The sequence below is a fragment of the Sorex fumeus genome, unplaced genomic scaffold (genome assembly GCF_029834395.1).
Source record: "Sorex fumeus unplaced genomic scaffold, SorFum_2.1 ptg000098l, whole genome shotgun sequence".
Lineage (NCBI taxonomy): Eukaryota > Metazoa > Chordata > Mammalia > Eulipotyphla > Soricidae > Sorex > Sorex fumeus.
The window spans coordinates 15,287,734-15,303,726 of record NW_026606155.1 but is presented as its reverse complement, the minus strand read 5'-3'; the positions used below and the strand labels follow the sequence as shown (position 1 = coordinate 15,303,726).

At 39.0% G+C, this 15,993-nt stretch overlaps 1 protein-coding gene across 1 annotated transcript in view; it reads right to left on the bottom strand.

Moving 5' to 3' along the window:
- The window catches only part of CEP128 (centrosomal protein 128), a 512,196-nt gene that overhangs the window by 331,203 nt on the left and 165,000 nt on the right, over positions 1 to 15,993 (bottom strand). The window contains exon 15 of the mRNA XM_056134021.1: positions 2,816 to 3,466. Coding sequence (XP_055989996.1) covers positions 2,816 to 3,466 — 651 coding nt within the window. The remainder of the gene's footprint in view (positions 1 to 2,815; positions 3,467 to 15,993) is intronic.

Sequence of the window (15,993 nt, the reverse complement as noted above, 5' to 3'; positions counted from 1 at the left end):
TTCAGCTGATCTTCTCGGTCCTATCTTGGCATTAAAATCACCCACAATGATCTTGTAGAAGGTGTGGTCTTCTTTATAGAACTTCTCTAGCTCCATGTAGAACTTCTCGATTTCTCTTTCATTATAATGAGATGTTGAACGAAGATAGAAACTGCAGGCAGTGAGCCATATCTATTCAAATGTAAATGTCCAATTTGGGTTGTTAGGCATTCGAATGAATCAATGCTCTTGGCCAAGTTTGTGTTGACAAGGACACTGACGCCTCCAACACCTCTTTTATCGCATGTTCCGAGGAACAATTCTTCTCCAGTGTCGAAAACGGCATGGTGAGATTCATGCCTTCTTGTCTCAGTCAGACCAATGATGTCATACTTGATCATTCGCGCTTGTACCATCAGGTCCTCGATGGATGCATCTGATGCTAGCGTATGTGCATTGAAAGTACAGACGATCATTTTTGTCTTCCTTCGCTGTGGCAGCCTAGGTCGGCCTTGAGATTTTGTCAGCCTCTCCTTTCTCATCCTTCTCAGTGCTGCCATGTCGGTGAAGCCTTCAGGGTCAGGTGAATGAGACCAGTTGTAGTTACTGGTTTTGGCATATCGAATACATGAGCCATATGGCAGTACAAAACTTCTTCACATCTCATGTTAGTCATCATAACAGATTACGTCTTCACCATCAAAAATTACATACTGAAATAACTGTCTATAAAAATAATGTTTCAGAGAAAGGAAAATAATTATCAAGCAAGAATCACACCAACAACCTATCAGTTTACAGAATCTGGTTTGTTATCATAGAGTAATGGAAGGGATGCCCAGTGTTCTGGTGAACTCCTTTCCAGCCTGGTTTTTCCTCACATCTCCATAAATCTCTGACAAATGGAAGGGACACTTTTGAGTTTTTAACCTGTCCTCTACATTACGAATATTTTTAGTATCCCTTCCTCGAAATGCTCAACCTGTATTCACAAGATATCACTCTCAGAGCCAGAAAGATAGTACATGAAGGAAGTTGATTGCTTGCATGTTGCAAACCCCAGCTCAATCCCCAGCACCACACACCTGAGGTCCCCTGAGTGCAGAGCCAGGAACGTCCCTGAATACAGTTGTCAATAGCCCTAAAACCACAAACAAAAACACCGAGATACCATTCTTCCCTTGTTCTTCTGTGGATTTACTGTCATCTTTCTCCCTGCCTAATCTCCTCCAATTCCCACTCCTTCAGCTACTGGTTCCCAAATGTATAATGTTAACCTCAGATTCTTCCCTAACTCCTATTCCACTAAGAAATAAACTAATCCCTGAGATTTTCTTAGTTAGGCTTAAGGTTCCTTCAATCTAATGAAAATATGCTTTTTAAAAAAAATACCTAAATTTGGTGTTTTTCTCTCCAAATTTATTGTCATGTCTGTATTCTATATATTGACAGTCTCACCGTCAACCTAATCACCCAAGTCATTCCCTAGTAGTTCTTGACTCAAAGCCTTTTCTAGATGAGCAGAGTAGTTAAGAACAGACAGACATTTTATTACCTTGGCTCTATTTCTACCATATCCACTATTTCTACTACAATTTATACTATTTCAACCTATTTCTACAACTCTCTAGTTTTAAGGCCTTGAGTGATACTTCACCTTTGGTGCTTCAATTTTCTCATCAGAGAGCAAATGCTATCAAATCATCTACATGTTTAACACATATAAAGTTCTTTTACAATGACTGGGGATAAAGCACTAAAAATATTGTTCTCAGTTATTATTGTCACAGCTAATCAATATCAGATATAAATATGTCATATTTATTTCATGAGTATAATTTTAAGATCAACTCTTCTCTATATCTCTGATTATACTTTTATGTTCTTAGCAACTCTGAAAGATTATTAGGCAATATTTTATCAATATTTAATAGGTTATACAGGGCTATGGGAGAATTCATTTAAAAAATGTCAAATATTTCAATATAATTGCATCTTTAATGTACACATTTTTATAGTAGTTGCTTTTTTAAGTAATATTGAAAATTTTATAATTAACCTTTGTAGATTTATCCATTTCTTCACCTAGTCAACAGATATTTACAATGCTCTGGGAACTGTTCTAGGTACCAGGGCAAGAGCTCACACAAAAACTATTCAAATCCTAGTCCTCATAAAGTTTTCATCCTAATTAAAGTAGATTAAAGAAAATAGTATGGAACCTATATCATCTTATGATAAGCACTATGGAGAAAATATAAAGCAAGAGGTTGGACAGATTTATCAAACTCCTGACAACCATGTATGAAATTATTCCCCTGCAGAATGATTATGCTACTTTCACTACACCTTAAAAATTTTCCCAAAATTGGAGATCCCACGTATGCATTTACCCAGGCAACTTTGATTTGGAAAAGAAGGGGTTTATACAGCTCATAAGCTAATCCACTTTGTTACCATACTAATAAGGACTATGGTTATAGCTTCTATGGCCTTGACAAGTCTTTGCCTTTTATATTTTAGGAGGTCATAAATGTTGAATGAGGGCACGTTTCAGGTCCACGACTTACTGCCACCTCTGCCTTTCCTGAACTCCCAAAATAGCTAACCGTTCATTTTACAGGGCTTCAGTGCTTTGAAATAGGCGCTCCCAGGTGGTTGCTATAACTCATTTCAACCTGGCCGAACAGGCGTGAATAAGCCTTTTTACTGTTAGTTTTATCTTCCCTTCAGTGCTTGGGAATACAGAATGATCTCTAAAAGTTTATGCTTTATTAACTTCATGAGCCATCAGAAAAACTCCTTCAGTATCATCAGGAAAATTTGGCACAGGTACCTTCAGTGTCCTAATGTGATTATCGGTCTCACTCTTTTCTTTCTTGAAGTGCTTCATCAGTTCCTGGATGTTTTGCTCATGTTTCATTTTCACACTCTGCAGTGATGTTGTGAGATCTTCCAGCTCCCTCTGGTGAACATCTCGCTCTAGCTTTAGTTGTGTGATGATTGTAGCTGTTTCTTCATCGGTGGATTTTGTCTGTGTCTTGAGATCAGAGAGGTTCTTAAGCGCTTCTTTCCTGGCTCTCTGCTCCTCAGCCAATTTACTAGCAAGATCTGCTCGGATAGCACTCAAGTCCTTGACGGATTCCTGCATCTCAAGAAGCTGAGCTCTGTCCTTGGCTTGGCTTTTCCTTAGCTCTGCAATTTCCTCCTCCAGGTGAGTTTTCTCAGCTTTCATCTGACTTTGAGTCTTAGTCTGCATTTTCAATTCGGTCTCTAGCCTACGAATGGTGTCCATGGATTCCTTGACTTCTAGTTCAAGATCAGCTTGACGAGCCTGACTATTACTTAGCTTATCTTCTTTAGAATGAAGTTCCTCCTCTTGATGGGCACGTTTGGTTAAGACTTCATTCAATTCCTTTCGAAGGTTCTCCATTTGTTGCAATGCTGCAAAAAGCTGATTTCTCAATTCATCCTTCTCTTTTGAAATCTATCAGGGTAAGAACATGAAGAAAAATATATTATGCCAAGATTTACCAGACACTGCCAGAAAATAAAACAAATTTGCATCTATAAGAAGAATAAAAAGTCATTAAATAATATCTTGTATTTTTCCAATTTTTTCATATTTCACTTTTTTGTGAAAAGATCAGTTCTACTGAAACATACTTAGAAACATGTAGCACTGTAGTAGCACTATCCTCCTGCTGTTCATTGATTTCCTTGAGCGGGCACCAGTAACGTCTCCACTGTGAGATTTGTTGTTACTGTTTTTTGGCATATTGAATATGCCACGGGGAGCTTGCCAGGCTCTGCCATGCAGGCAGGATACTCTTGGTAGCTTTCCAGGCTCCCCGAGAGGGTCGGAGGAATCGAACCTGGGTTGGCCGCGTGCAAGGCAAATGCCCTATCCACTGTGCTATCGCTCCAGCCAGAAAGATGTAATGGGAGAAAAATAGAAAAAGTATCTGTTTGAGAGAATGCATCTTCTCCAGAGTGAAAAAAAAAGCAAGCAAATGAAATATGTGTTCAAGAGAGAGCACAAGCTTAAAGAGTAAGCCTTTCCATTTTTTTTTAATGAGTAATAGTTTAGAAATGAGAAATAGTCTAGAAATGGAAAGACAACTACAATTATCCTGAGATGGTGTCATTGCAATATATACTTCAGACTTGCATTACCAAAACATATTAATCCTTGATCATTAAAAATGAATATAAAATAAAACTGAGCAAAAGATTGAAGACTCCTACTATAATTTACCAAAGGTGACATAATACATATCAGCATTACTTAACAGTGGTTTGCATTTCAAGAGTACAAATTTTAAAAGACAAAGCACCAAAACAGATATGTGAGATAATATAAGAAACCATACAGATATAATCTCATGGTAAATCAGTTATTAATGTCAAAAGAGACAAGAAACATTCTATTATGAAACTGAGTCTTGAAGCAGCCTCCAAAAAAAGTCATGAGATTAAAGTTAGGAGAGCTTAGGAAGGAAATCAAGAGTACAAAAGCAAGACCAAATGTCCAGCGCCCTCTTCAGGAGGTTAGGTTTAAAAGGAGTGACAGAGATGGGTCGGCTACCCAGTGGTTTTTAGCCTCCAATCCTCGCACCATTGCCAGTCTGCAGAAATCTTTTACTGTTCTGAAAAAGTCTGCTCCATTGAATACATGGAACTCCTGAGTTTCTGGATTGGGTGACTTTTTTTTTCTGCTTTAGTGGTTGATAAAACATTGCTCCTATTTTCATCTCATAGAGATAAAGTCTTAAACCCTCATCATTTGTCAATAAAAATGAAAAAGTCATGGGGCTGGAGTGATAGCACAGAGAGTAGGGTGTTTGCCTTGCACACGACTGACCTGGGTTCAATTCCTAGCTTCCCCTATGGTACCCTGAGCCCTGCCAGGAGTAATTCCTGAGTGCAGAGCCAGGAGTAATACCTGTGTATCGACAGGTGTGACCCAAAAAATAGAAAAAAAAAAGAAAAATCAGAATTTAAGAAAGCTGAAATTTTTTTTCTCCCCTATCAATGGTATAAAGGATGTTCTCTGTGACTGTTTTCTGGTAAGCACAAGGCCTAACTCCCGGGACTGGTGTGGGGGGAGAGGGGGAGTAAAATTCTCATTTGAAAATTAGAAATAATGTGCAAAATACTATATTGCATGGCATTTTTACACTTGATATTTTATACTTCTTTGGGAAACAATTCATATTATAATGAGTCAATCACTCCTCAAAATAGTTTCCACAAATGCCTCTGACTTTTAACAAGAAGAAACAGCATGAAACTAACCTGAGACATAATAAAAGGAGGTCATTAAACAGCTGCGTTCATACCAAAGAGGACTGAATTTAATTCTCAGTCCAGTCATGAGCAGCTTTATGACCTTTAGGAAAGTCTTTATCCTTAAGTAAATAATAGATATTTTCCAGGGTTGAACTAAAGATTCACGGAAAAGGGAAAACCAAATAGAAACTAAGACTTAAGGATGGTATTTCAGAGGGATAGTGATCAAAAGTGTGGAAAGAAGGTATAACTGATAAAGTAACTGTACTGGAAATTGTAGAACACAGAGGAAACCCACTTGGAAAGACTGAAAGGAAAAAAAGTCAATATAGATAGCCTAAAGGTAAATGTATTATGTTCCTATTATAGTATAACAAATTGCAACAAATTTAGCAGCTTAAAACAATACCGATTTATTGTTCCACTATTTTCATAGGTAATAAATCCAAGCAAGATATGCTGATTAGGGTCTCCAAAAGCTAAAATAAAGCTACCGAGGGCCCCAGGATCTTATCCAAAAAGTTTGGGGGTAAACATAGTACCAAGTTCATTCATGCGTTAGCAAAGTTTAATACCATTCCATCATGACTTGGGGCTCTTTTTCTTTACTAGCATTTGGCCAGGAATGTTTTGAGCACCTACAGGCCACCCGCACTCCCTGGCTCATGGACTCCTCCAAAGCCAAAAATAGCACACTGAGTCCTCCAGAATTTGGAATTTTCTAGCATCTCTTTCTCCTCACAGCTTGAATATTTTTTCTGCTATTTAGGACTCCTGTGACTATATTAGGTCCATCCAGACCACCTGCTTATCTTAAGGTCAACTGTACTAATACTACATATCAAACATCAAAAGGAGAGAAATACCTCTACTTTGTATTCACGTAATCCTGGGGATTAGGGTGAGACACCTTCGGGAAATACTGACATAATACATATCAGCATTACTTAACAGTGTTTATCAGCATTACTTAACAGGGTTTATCAAACTAGCACTGTAGCACTGTTCTCCAGTTGTTCATAGATTTGCTCGAGCAGGCCCAGTAACATCTCCATTGTGATACTTGTTGTTACTGTGTTTAGCATATCAAATACGTCACAGGTAGCTTGACAGGCTTTGCCATGCCTGCGAGATACTCTCGATAGCTTGCCGGGCTCCCCGAGAGGGGTGGAGGAATCGAAACTCGGGTCTGCTAGATTGGCCTCGTGCAAGGCAAACGCCCCACCCGCTGTGCTCAAAAGTCAAAATCTGCCAGATCCAACTCTTGCTGTAATAAAGAGGCCTGAGAATAAAGAGATGTCATGTGAATATAAAAAGTAATATTTTTAACAGATAATAGTTTGCTAATCAGAAATTAAGAGGCATACAGACAGCCCTACAGATAAGCATCATACTTTTTTTCTGCATGAAATTTGATGAGTCAAAAAAATCTGAATACATAATACTATAAGTATCTTCCTATAATTGGTTTCAGTGGAAAGAGTATCTACGTTTTCATAGATGTCAATAGTTTGAAATGAAGATGGGATAGTTCAAGAAGGAGTGCATCAAAACTCTGGTTCTGCTCTTCTATAGTTCTTTAGACTTTGCTCTCCTGTTCGGTGTTCCAAACATCACATGGATTCATTACATGGCAGAAAGGCTTAAGGTTACAGACTACACTGGTCAAGTTTGAAATTTCTTTGGCAATGTGGATCTTAAAATGGAAGTAAGTTTTGTGTGTTTGCTTTTGGCTAGTTGCTTGGCTAGCAGTTGCAGCCCAAGATTATGTCTAGACATTGTCTCTGAGTCTGAAAATGTTGATGATTTAACCACCTTTAACATCTCAAAATGCTAGAGATTCCCATTGGCCTTCAGTTGAATAGCCTTTATCTTAAGGGAATTTAAAACAATAGAAATGAGTCCCCTTTGGCCATGAATACACAGGTAGAAATAGTTAAAAGGGGCCTAAGAGGTTGGGGTGTAGGGGGAAAGTTGTGGGTTCTTTTGTTGTTTTTGTTTTTCTCTCTCTTTTTTTTATGGTTAAGTTTTGACCTCCTTCTTTCTTGGACAAATCAAATGGAAAGATAATTTATTTTTTCCAACCATAAATGATTCCAAATTATAAGACTCAGTAATTTTGAATTACTAGTTAAAGAATTTAATCCCCTTCCCACCCCCACCAAATAAAAATAAATATTTTGCTCTCTATTTCTGAACAAACCAGCTCCAACTTATATTCATCTTTCTTCTATAAGACCTTTCTGAAAGCTAATAGCTACTTAATACCATACTTACAAGTTACTTAATACCATACTTTCAATTGCCACATTAGTGGCCCAGAATATGAGTTCTTATAATTCAACTGTCAGTTTCAATAGCACTGTAGCATTGTCCTCCTGTTGTTTATTGATTTGCTAGAGAGGACCAATTAATGTCTCCATTGTGAGACTTGTTGTTACTGTATTTTGGCATATAGAATACATCACAGGGTAACTTGCCAGACTTTGCTGTAGCTTGCTGGGTTCTCCGAGAGGGGCAGAGGAATTGAACCTGGCTCGACTGGGCGAGCCGCGTGCAAGGCAAACGCCCTACCACTGTGCTATCGCTCCAGCCCTGTCAGTTTCAATACTATAATAAAATTTGCATACGTTCCCCTTAGAAAACTATGCTTCCTTATTCTACCCTATGTAATCAATTCAACATTTTTCGGAACTCTTACTTTTAGTTATGTACTTAAAAAAATTTAAGTGCCACATTAAGCTTGAATTTCTTCTCTGAAAACTGAAAGAAAAACTTCAAACTGGAGTAATCACAAGGTCATTGATTATTACTATAGACAGAACTATTGTATACACAATATGTCAAAGCTCTAGGCTTACCCCCTTCCTGCAGTTCTCTCAGTAATACTCTGTATAAGACCTCATAGACCATACCAAGACTATTTCAGCAATTTCAGAATCACAGTCAAATAAAACAATTACTAGGAATGAAAAAAATTCTTACTTCTTATGGATCTTCTTTAGGAGTGGGTATATTATTACCAGAAATTCCTCAATACGTCCCTTTTTTTTTGTAGATTTAAGAAGAATTATGTGCCTACCCACTGGCTTAATTTAAGCTTTCATAAATTTGTAAAAGACTGGGGATATCTTGATATAATCAAGATTGCTGTAGCAGCCAACTGGTATCTCTATGTATATTTTGTTAATAGTGTCTAGGACAATAGGAGAAAAAGTGGAGAGTGAGGCTGATTCGACTAAAAAAAATATTGATAAAATGTGTGAGTTAGAAAGGAAAAATAAAGATACTGCTGAGGATGCCATCAAAGCAGCTTTTAAGAGTGTAATCTAACAGGAAAAAAATGACTACAGGAAACAGCTGGACAATCAGTGGAATGTGCAAATATATAAAAGCCCAGGTAGTAATGATTAAAAAGGAAAAAGGGAATGAAAGAAATATGTAAGATCAGAGACTGAGGTTTTGAAACTGAATATTTTAGCATTGCACAATGACAAATTTCAGGTCTCCAAATTAGTTGCTGAATGATTTGAAGGAATAATGGAAAGCTTATGAAGTACACAAAGGATAAGAATACAGAGTTTAATGGGTTGCTGTTTTGAACTTTGAGTCACCAAGGATGATGGCAAGAATTACATGTCATCAAACAGGTTGGGGAAGCCAGGTGCCAAAATGCCTGAGAAATGTGGAGGCGTAATGGAAAAATAAGTAGTATTCAGGAACAGTGGGGAAAGGATGTTCTAACAAAGTAAACCCAGCTTCCAAGGAAAAGGAACAGTAAAAGAAGAATATAAAAAGATCTAAAAATGGCCATGTAAAAACAGAAGAGTACTATCCAGAAGTATGTGGATATTGGAACAAGAGTCAACTCTTCAAAGGCCTCTTCACAATGTTAAAATACTGTAGGATAACACTGTTTAGTCCTTCCTGCATAGCCTCAGGTAGTTTAGATTTATTGGGTTGCTCTCATTCCTCTGTGTTTATTTGTAACTTTTTCCTTGTGCTCTGTTGACTTGTAAATAATGTTTTTCTCTTCTCCCCAAGTCCTTTGCATAGTTTATTCAGAGCAATGTCCTTTTGTGTGGAAATAAGAAGACAGTATATGCTATGCTTTTGTAATGTGACTCTCAGTGTTATTTTCCTCCTGGGCATCTGTTCTCTCCACCTAAGCCTCAGCTGCCCTTATTTCCTATCACCCCCAAAAGCAGGGTCCCAAGGAGGGACTGGATGGAACCAGGGCAAGTGGTAAGCTATGTGCTACCCTGACATGGAGATGGGCCTGGCCAAAGTGCCTAATGCTTAACTATAAGAGCTTGGTCATACAACCGATGCTGGTGCGGATGTGGCGAGAAAGGGACACTCCTTCACTGTTGGTGGGAATGTCCATTGGTTCAGCCCTTCTGGAAAACAGTATGGACGATTCTCAAAAAATTAGAAATTGAGCTCCCATTTGACCCAGCAATACCACTCCTGGGAATATATCCCAGAGAGGCAAAAATGTATAGTCGAAGTGACATCTGCACTTGTTTGTTCATTGCAGCACTCTTTACAATAGCCAGAAACTGGAAGAAACCTGAATGCCCAAGAACAGATGACTGGTTAGAGAAACTTTGGTACAGCTACACAATGGAGTACTATGTAGCTGTTAGAAAAGATGAAGTCATGAAATTTACATACAAGTGGTACAACATAAAAAAGTATCATGCTAAGCGAAATGAGTCAGAAAGAGAGGGATAGACATAGAAAGATTGCATTCATCTGGGGGATATAAAGTAACAAATTATGAGATTAATACCAAAAAATAGCTGAGATCAGCACCAGGAGGATTACTCCATAGCTTAGAGGCCAGCCGGGCATTCTAGGGGAAAGGGCAGCTCAGATAGTGAAGGGAGCACCAAATAAAGAGTGTTTGGAGGATCCTCAAGGAGGGGAGATGCATGTTGAAAGTAGACTACGGACTGAACATGTTTGCCACTCAATGCCTCTTTTGCAGACCACAACACCCAAAAGAAGAGAGAGAACACAAGGGATTGTCCTGCCACAGAGGCAGGGTGGGATGGGGGGGATGGGGTGGGGGGGGGGATATTATCCATGGTGGTGGAAAATGGGCACTGGTGGAGGGATGGGTATCTGATCATTGTACAATTGAAACCCAAGCACAAAAAATTGTAAATCTACAACTGTGCCTCATGGTGTTTCACTAATAAAAAACAAATTTAAAAAATAAAAAGAGCTTGGTCATGGACAAATGCTGTCATGATCCAAATAGTAATAACTAGATTCGGACCCTGCTAGGGTTAGGAATGATTATTTGGCCTGAGCACTGTAGTCTGAGTCTGTGGCAAGATGTTCCCAGGAGAGCTGTCCTACAAGCCTCAATGTATCTCTTACTGTGTCCATACAAAAATAACTAGTATTGAGATGTTGATAGAGTTATTGGATTGAGGAAAGGAGAAAAACACTTTAGGAGGTATTTTGCCCTTAAGCAGTCAGGAAGGGCTTTGGAATACCTCTTATGTGGTGTTTCCTTTGAACCTGGTGGGACCTCAGGAAGGGCTTTCTTATGTTGATTTTGCTACCTGACTGGGTGCAGTCTCAGTCCAGTGTGCTGGGGAGCTGGAGAGACAAGAGAGTTGGAGAGTGGGAGAGAGCTGGAGAGAGAAGAGAAAGAGCAGGGCAGCAAGATGGGTCATGGAGAGGCTAGCAAGGGGGACAGGGAGAAGAATGTAGGGGAAGAATACAGGAGCAGGCACATGGAGAGAGAGAGCCAGGCTGCAAGATGGAGTGTGCAGAGATGAGCGGGAGAGACAGAAGGAGACGGGAATGAGGGGAGTGTGAGACTAGAACTGGGGGCTCAGAGAGACTGGGGCAGGTGCGTGGGGAGAATGGAATAAACAGCACCTGATCAACCAATCGGCTTGGCCCTCGTTTCGTCCACTGTCTGCCCCATGACTTGGGCTGCCCTGGCTGGGCGAGCGGCCCAGGGCCCCTCCAAATGCAGGCAGCAAGGGGGAGAGCCATCGGGCTTCTCCCTGGCCACCCCTCAAGGTTTTATACAAAGTACAGTGTTTTTGACTGACAGGAAAATTAAGCCAAAAGTATATATTTTTTTCTGTATGTGAAGGAACATGAAGATTGCTGGGTTACACTATTATATCATCAATACTCTGTAAAGCATTGCCCTAATAGTTTGGAGTCCTGGTACAATTAGCAGGGATATATCACTGTCACTGTCCTCCTATTGTTCATCAATTTTGCTCGAGCAGGTCCAGTAACATCTCCATTGTGACACTTGTTACTTTGTTTGGCATATCAAATACGTCACGGGTAGCTTGCCAGCTCTGCCTTGTGGGCAAGATACTCTCGGCAGCTTGCCTTGCCAGGCTCTCCAAGAGGGGCAGAGGAATCGAACCTAGGTTTGGCCTCATGGAAGGCAAATGCCCTACCCGCCCTACCCAGGTATATATACCATAAAATAAAATTAACATTTAATTTTTTTTCTTTTCTGATTTTGGATCACAGTCAGTAGTGCTCAGGCCTTATTTTGCTTCTTTGTTCAGAGCTCAGAGGTTCTGGGGCTTGAACCCAGGTCAGACAAAAGCAAGGCAAGTGCCCTACCAACTTTAGTATCTTTCAGGCCCCAATAAAATTATATTATTGAAGAATATGGAACCTAGAGGGGCTGGAGCGGTAGCACAGCGGGTAGGGCGTTCGCCTTACAAGCGGCCAACATGGTCGACCCGAGTTCAATTCCTCCGCCCCTCTCGGAGAGTCCGGCAAGCTACCGAGAGTATTCGATATGCCAGACACAGTAACAACAAAGTCTCCAATGGAGATGTTACTGGGCCCACTCGAGCAAATAGACGATCAACGGGAGGGCCTTTACCTTTTACCTTTATGGAACCTAGAATACCAAATAACACATTACTGAGGAAATAGCAAAGGTCAATTGGTTGGAATACTTTTCTTAAGAACCATGAGATGTATGTTTGCATCAAGATAAAGAATTTATAGATGTCCTTAGGGATACAAAACCAAACACTTATAATAAGTTCTAAACTTTCAAATTCAATCTAATCATAAGTTGTGATATTTTTTATTTCCCCTTGTCCCTTAAGTTCATTAAGTCACTCATTTTATGTTGCTTTAAAATAAATCCCTAACTTATTAAGTATATTTTTAGGTGGCAAAACTTAAAGCAGAAAATAAATTTTGCTGAGAAAGAAAGCAAGCACAAAATCCTTTTGCACATTTACACCATGTAAATGGCTCAACAGTTTGCAAACACAACTATCTTTACTATCTTGATATGTAATCTATATACTTCCAAGTTGCTTTTTGAAAATAAGGTAAATTTTTGTTTGTCTACCTTTGGAGACCACATGTGGTAGTGCTCAGGGCTTACCTCCTGGCTCTGAGCTCAGGGATCACCCCAAGTGGGAATCAGGAGCCATATGTGGTGCCAGAATCAAACCCAGGTAGGTGCACGCAAGGAAAGTGCCCTGCCCACTGTCTGATCTCTCCAGCCCTAAGGGAGTTACAGTCTTAAAGTACTAAACTGTTTACTACATTTTATTATGGGTTTGTGATACTCATAAGAAAACTCCTGTGACAGAGAGAGAGAGAGAGAGAGAGAGAGAGAGAGCGCACAATGGGTTGAATACATGTACTGCAAGCGGGAGCCAGGCATTTAGTTCAAGAAACCCAAGAACCACCAGCAGTGAGCCCGTAGAATAACAAAACAAAATTAAATTAAAAATCCATAGAGAAAAAATATTTTACATATATGCATAAAGGTAAAGGTACATATATGCATAAAATAATATATTATATATGATATATATAACATAGATGCTCACAAAATAATACCGCAGAAAGGCACTTAATTCCCTTGCATATGGCTGACCCAAACTGGACAACCTGGCAGGCTACCGAATGTAACCTGCCCACACGGCAGAGTCTGGCAAACTCCCCGTGGCGTACGCAATATGCCAAATACCAGTAACAATGAAGGGTCTCATTCTCCTAACTCTGAAAGAGCCTTGAATATGGCACTTTTTAAAAAATCTCAGGGCTAGGACGAAGGAGACGTAACTGGGGCCTGCTCGAGGCAATCGACGAATAACAGGATGGTTGTGATTGTGATTAATTGTGATGGCTGACCCAAGGTTTGATCCCGGACCACATATGGTCCCGTTAAGAACCACCAGGAGGGGCTGGAGAGATAGCACAGTGGGTAGGGCGTTTGCCTTGCACGCAGCCAACCCGGATTCGATTCCCAGCATCCCTTATGGTCCCCTGAGCACCTCCAGGAGTAACTTCTGAGTGCAGAGCCAGGCGTAATACCTGTGCATTGCCGGGTGTGACCCAAAAAGCCAAAAAAAAAAAAAAAAGAACCACCAGGAATGTCCTTGAGCATGGAACTGGAGTAAGCCCTGAGCAAAGAACCAAGAGTAAGTCCTAGGCACTGCAAGGTATGGCCTCCAATATACCACCTCTTAAAAATGCATTTATAGAAATATATATATATATATATTTGTGTGTGTATTCACATACCATATTCTTTTTCTAAAATTATTTACAATGTACTTGCTCATCTGAGACTTACTGGACACTTGAATTTGCAGTGAAATATCTGTTACCCTTTCCTCCTTGATTAACCATTGCTCTAACAGCGACATGCTGCATTAATTTTAAAGGCTTTTAAAGTGGAAATTACAATGCCTGCTGTGATAATTGTGATACTACCCTAACTTTGGCAATCACTTTAAAACTACTTCTTTGCTTATCATTAGCAATGCTAAGTGATAAAAATAATTATATCAAAAGTATTCTGGGAAATGATTGTTTAACAATTTTTAATATTCTGAAAAGCCAATCTAGAAAACTCTCAGCACTATGCATTAGGTTACTATCTGATGACATGGACCCTTCTAAACTTCCTCTAATTAAATAAAATTCCTAGATGGCTCTCAATCAATCAGTTCTACCAACCTCTTCCACTAGCTACCTCCCCTTTAGCCAGATTCAAACTAGTTGCCAGTCCAGGCTGACAAAAGAATAATCTGCTGAGACTATTACCTACAATCAAATCAGTTCAAATTCAAGTCTGAAAGCTTCACCTTGGACAGTAAGTCACCCAATGTAAGTTAGCTGGGTTCAAATAAAAAACGTGCCATAGTGAGTGAAAGTGATCATCTTCTATATAGCTGACGAGTATCTATGTAAAAGGTAAATAAAGCATCTTTTCCATGATAGCTCACCTGAAATAAGCATGTCACACTTTAGCGCTGACAACTGATTTTATAAATATAATTGCCTTACATCTTGTTTTCTCTTGAAAGTTGACTTATTCAAGTGATGATTCTTTTGAAATATTCAGTTTTTGACAAGTGACAAATGACAAAGCATAAAATGATAAGGCAAAACTAAACATAGATTAAAAAAACAATCATGACTTTTCTGCTTATTATTTTATAAACATCTGGATTTAATTCAACTCAAAGACATAGCTGAAAATCAACATAGGCACATAATACCCATTTAGAGTAACTGTTTAGGATATACAAATGATGAAAAACCTATATATAGATCAGTGAAGTGCTTTTACATTGCCATCAGAAGGGGAAAAAAGAGAATCTTAAAGAAGCTTGGACTTAAAAAATACTGTTCAGTCAATTAAATTATAAAATTGACTTATTTAAAAAAGGGCATTAATTTTGCTCTCTGAGAACTGTCCAGTAGTAACTGCTACATTTTTAAATGCTTCTTCCTAACCAAATTAATCTGATATTTAAAATAAAGGAAACTTCAAAATACTACTTGTAGGCCAGAGGGATAGTATAGAGATTAGTGTGCTTATGCTGCACATAGGTTATTCAAGTTCAATCACAGACACCACATACAGTCCTTTGAACACCCACAGCAGTGATCCTGACAACGGAGCCAGAAGGATGCCTTGAACATAGCCAGGGATGTCCCCCAAACAAATAAATAATAATACTTGCATTGAGGGTAATATAGGATAAATATAGTGGTTTTCTTCTATCTAAAAATTAATGAACAATTTTAATTTATAAAAAGCTAAACTGAGAAGTGCAATAAATCAAAAAGATCAACTGTGAAAACCCATAGAATCTTAAACTAAAACTGAAAAACTGATTACTTTTCGTGAGGAGGAAAGCTGATGGCCACATCTAGAGGTATGCTGGCCTTACTCTTGGCTCTGTGTTCAGGGATCTCTGCTGACGGTGCTCAAGGGAACATACAATGAGATCAAACAAGCACTGGCAGTGTATGAAATAAAGCACCAAACCTCCTATATCTAGCCCCAGAACTGAATTAACTTTTCTTGAAATAGTCCATATAAAACAACTTATCTCAGGCACAGCATGGCCTCTAATATTCAAAAAATTGCTGAAGAAATGGTTAGTCATAGCACAAAGCACTTCTTAAGAATTTGAATTTTTATGGGGACAAACCGATAGTATGGTGGGTAGTGCATTTGCCTTGCATGCAGCTGACCCAGCATCTCATATGGTTCCCCAAACCTGTCAGGAATGTGCCCTGAGATCAGAGTCAGGAGTAAGACCCGAATACCACTTGGTGTAAAACTTAAAATGTGATAAAATAAAATAAAAAGTAACAAAACTAAAAAATAGGTAAAAAAAAAAACAAAAAAACCACCACCAACAACAACAAAACCTCATTGTAAGGCCTTGT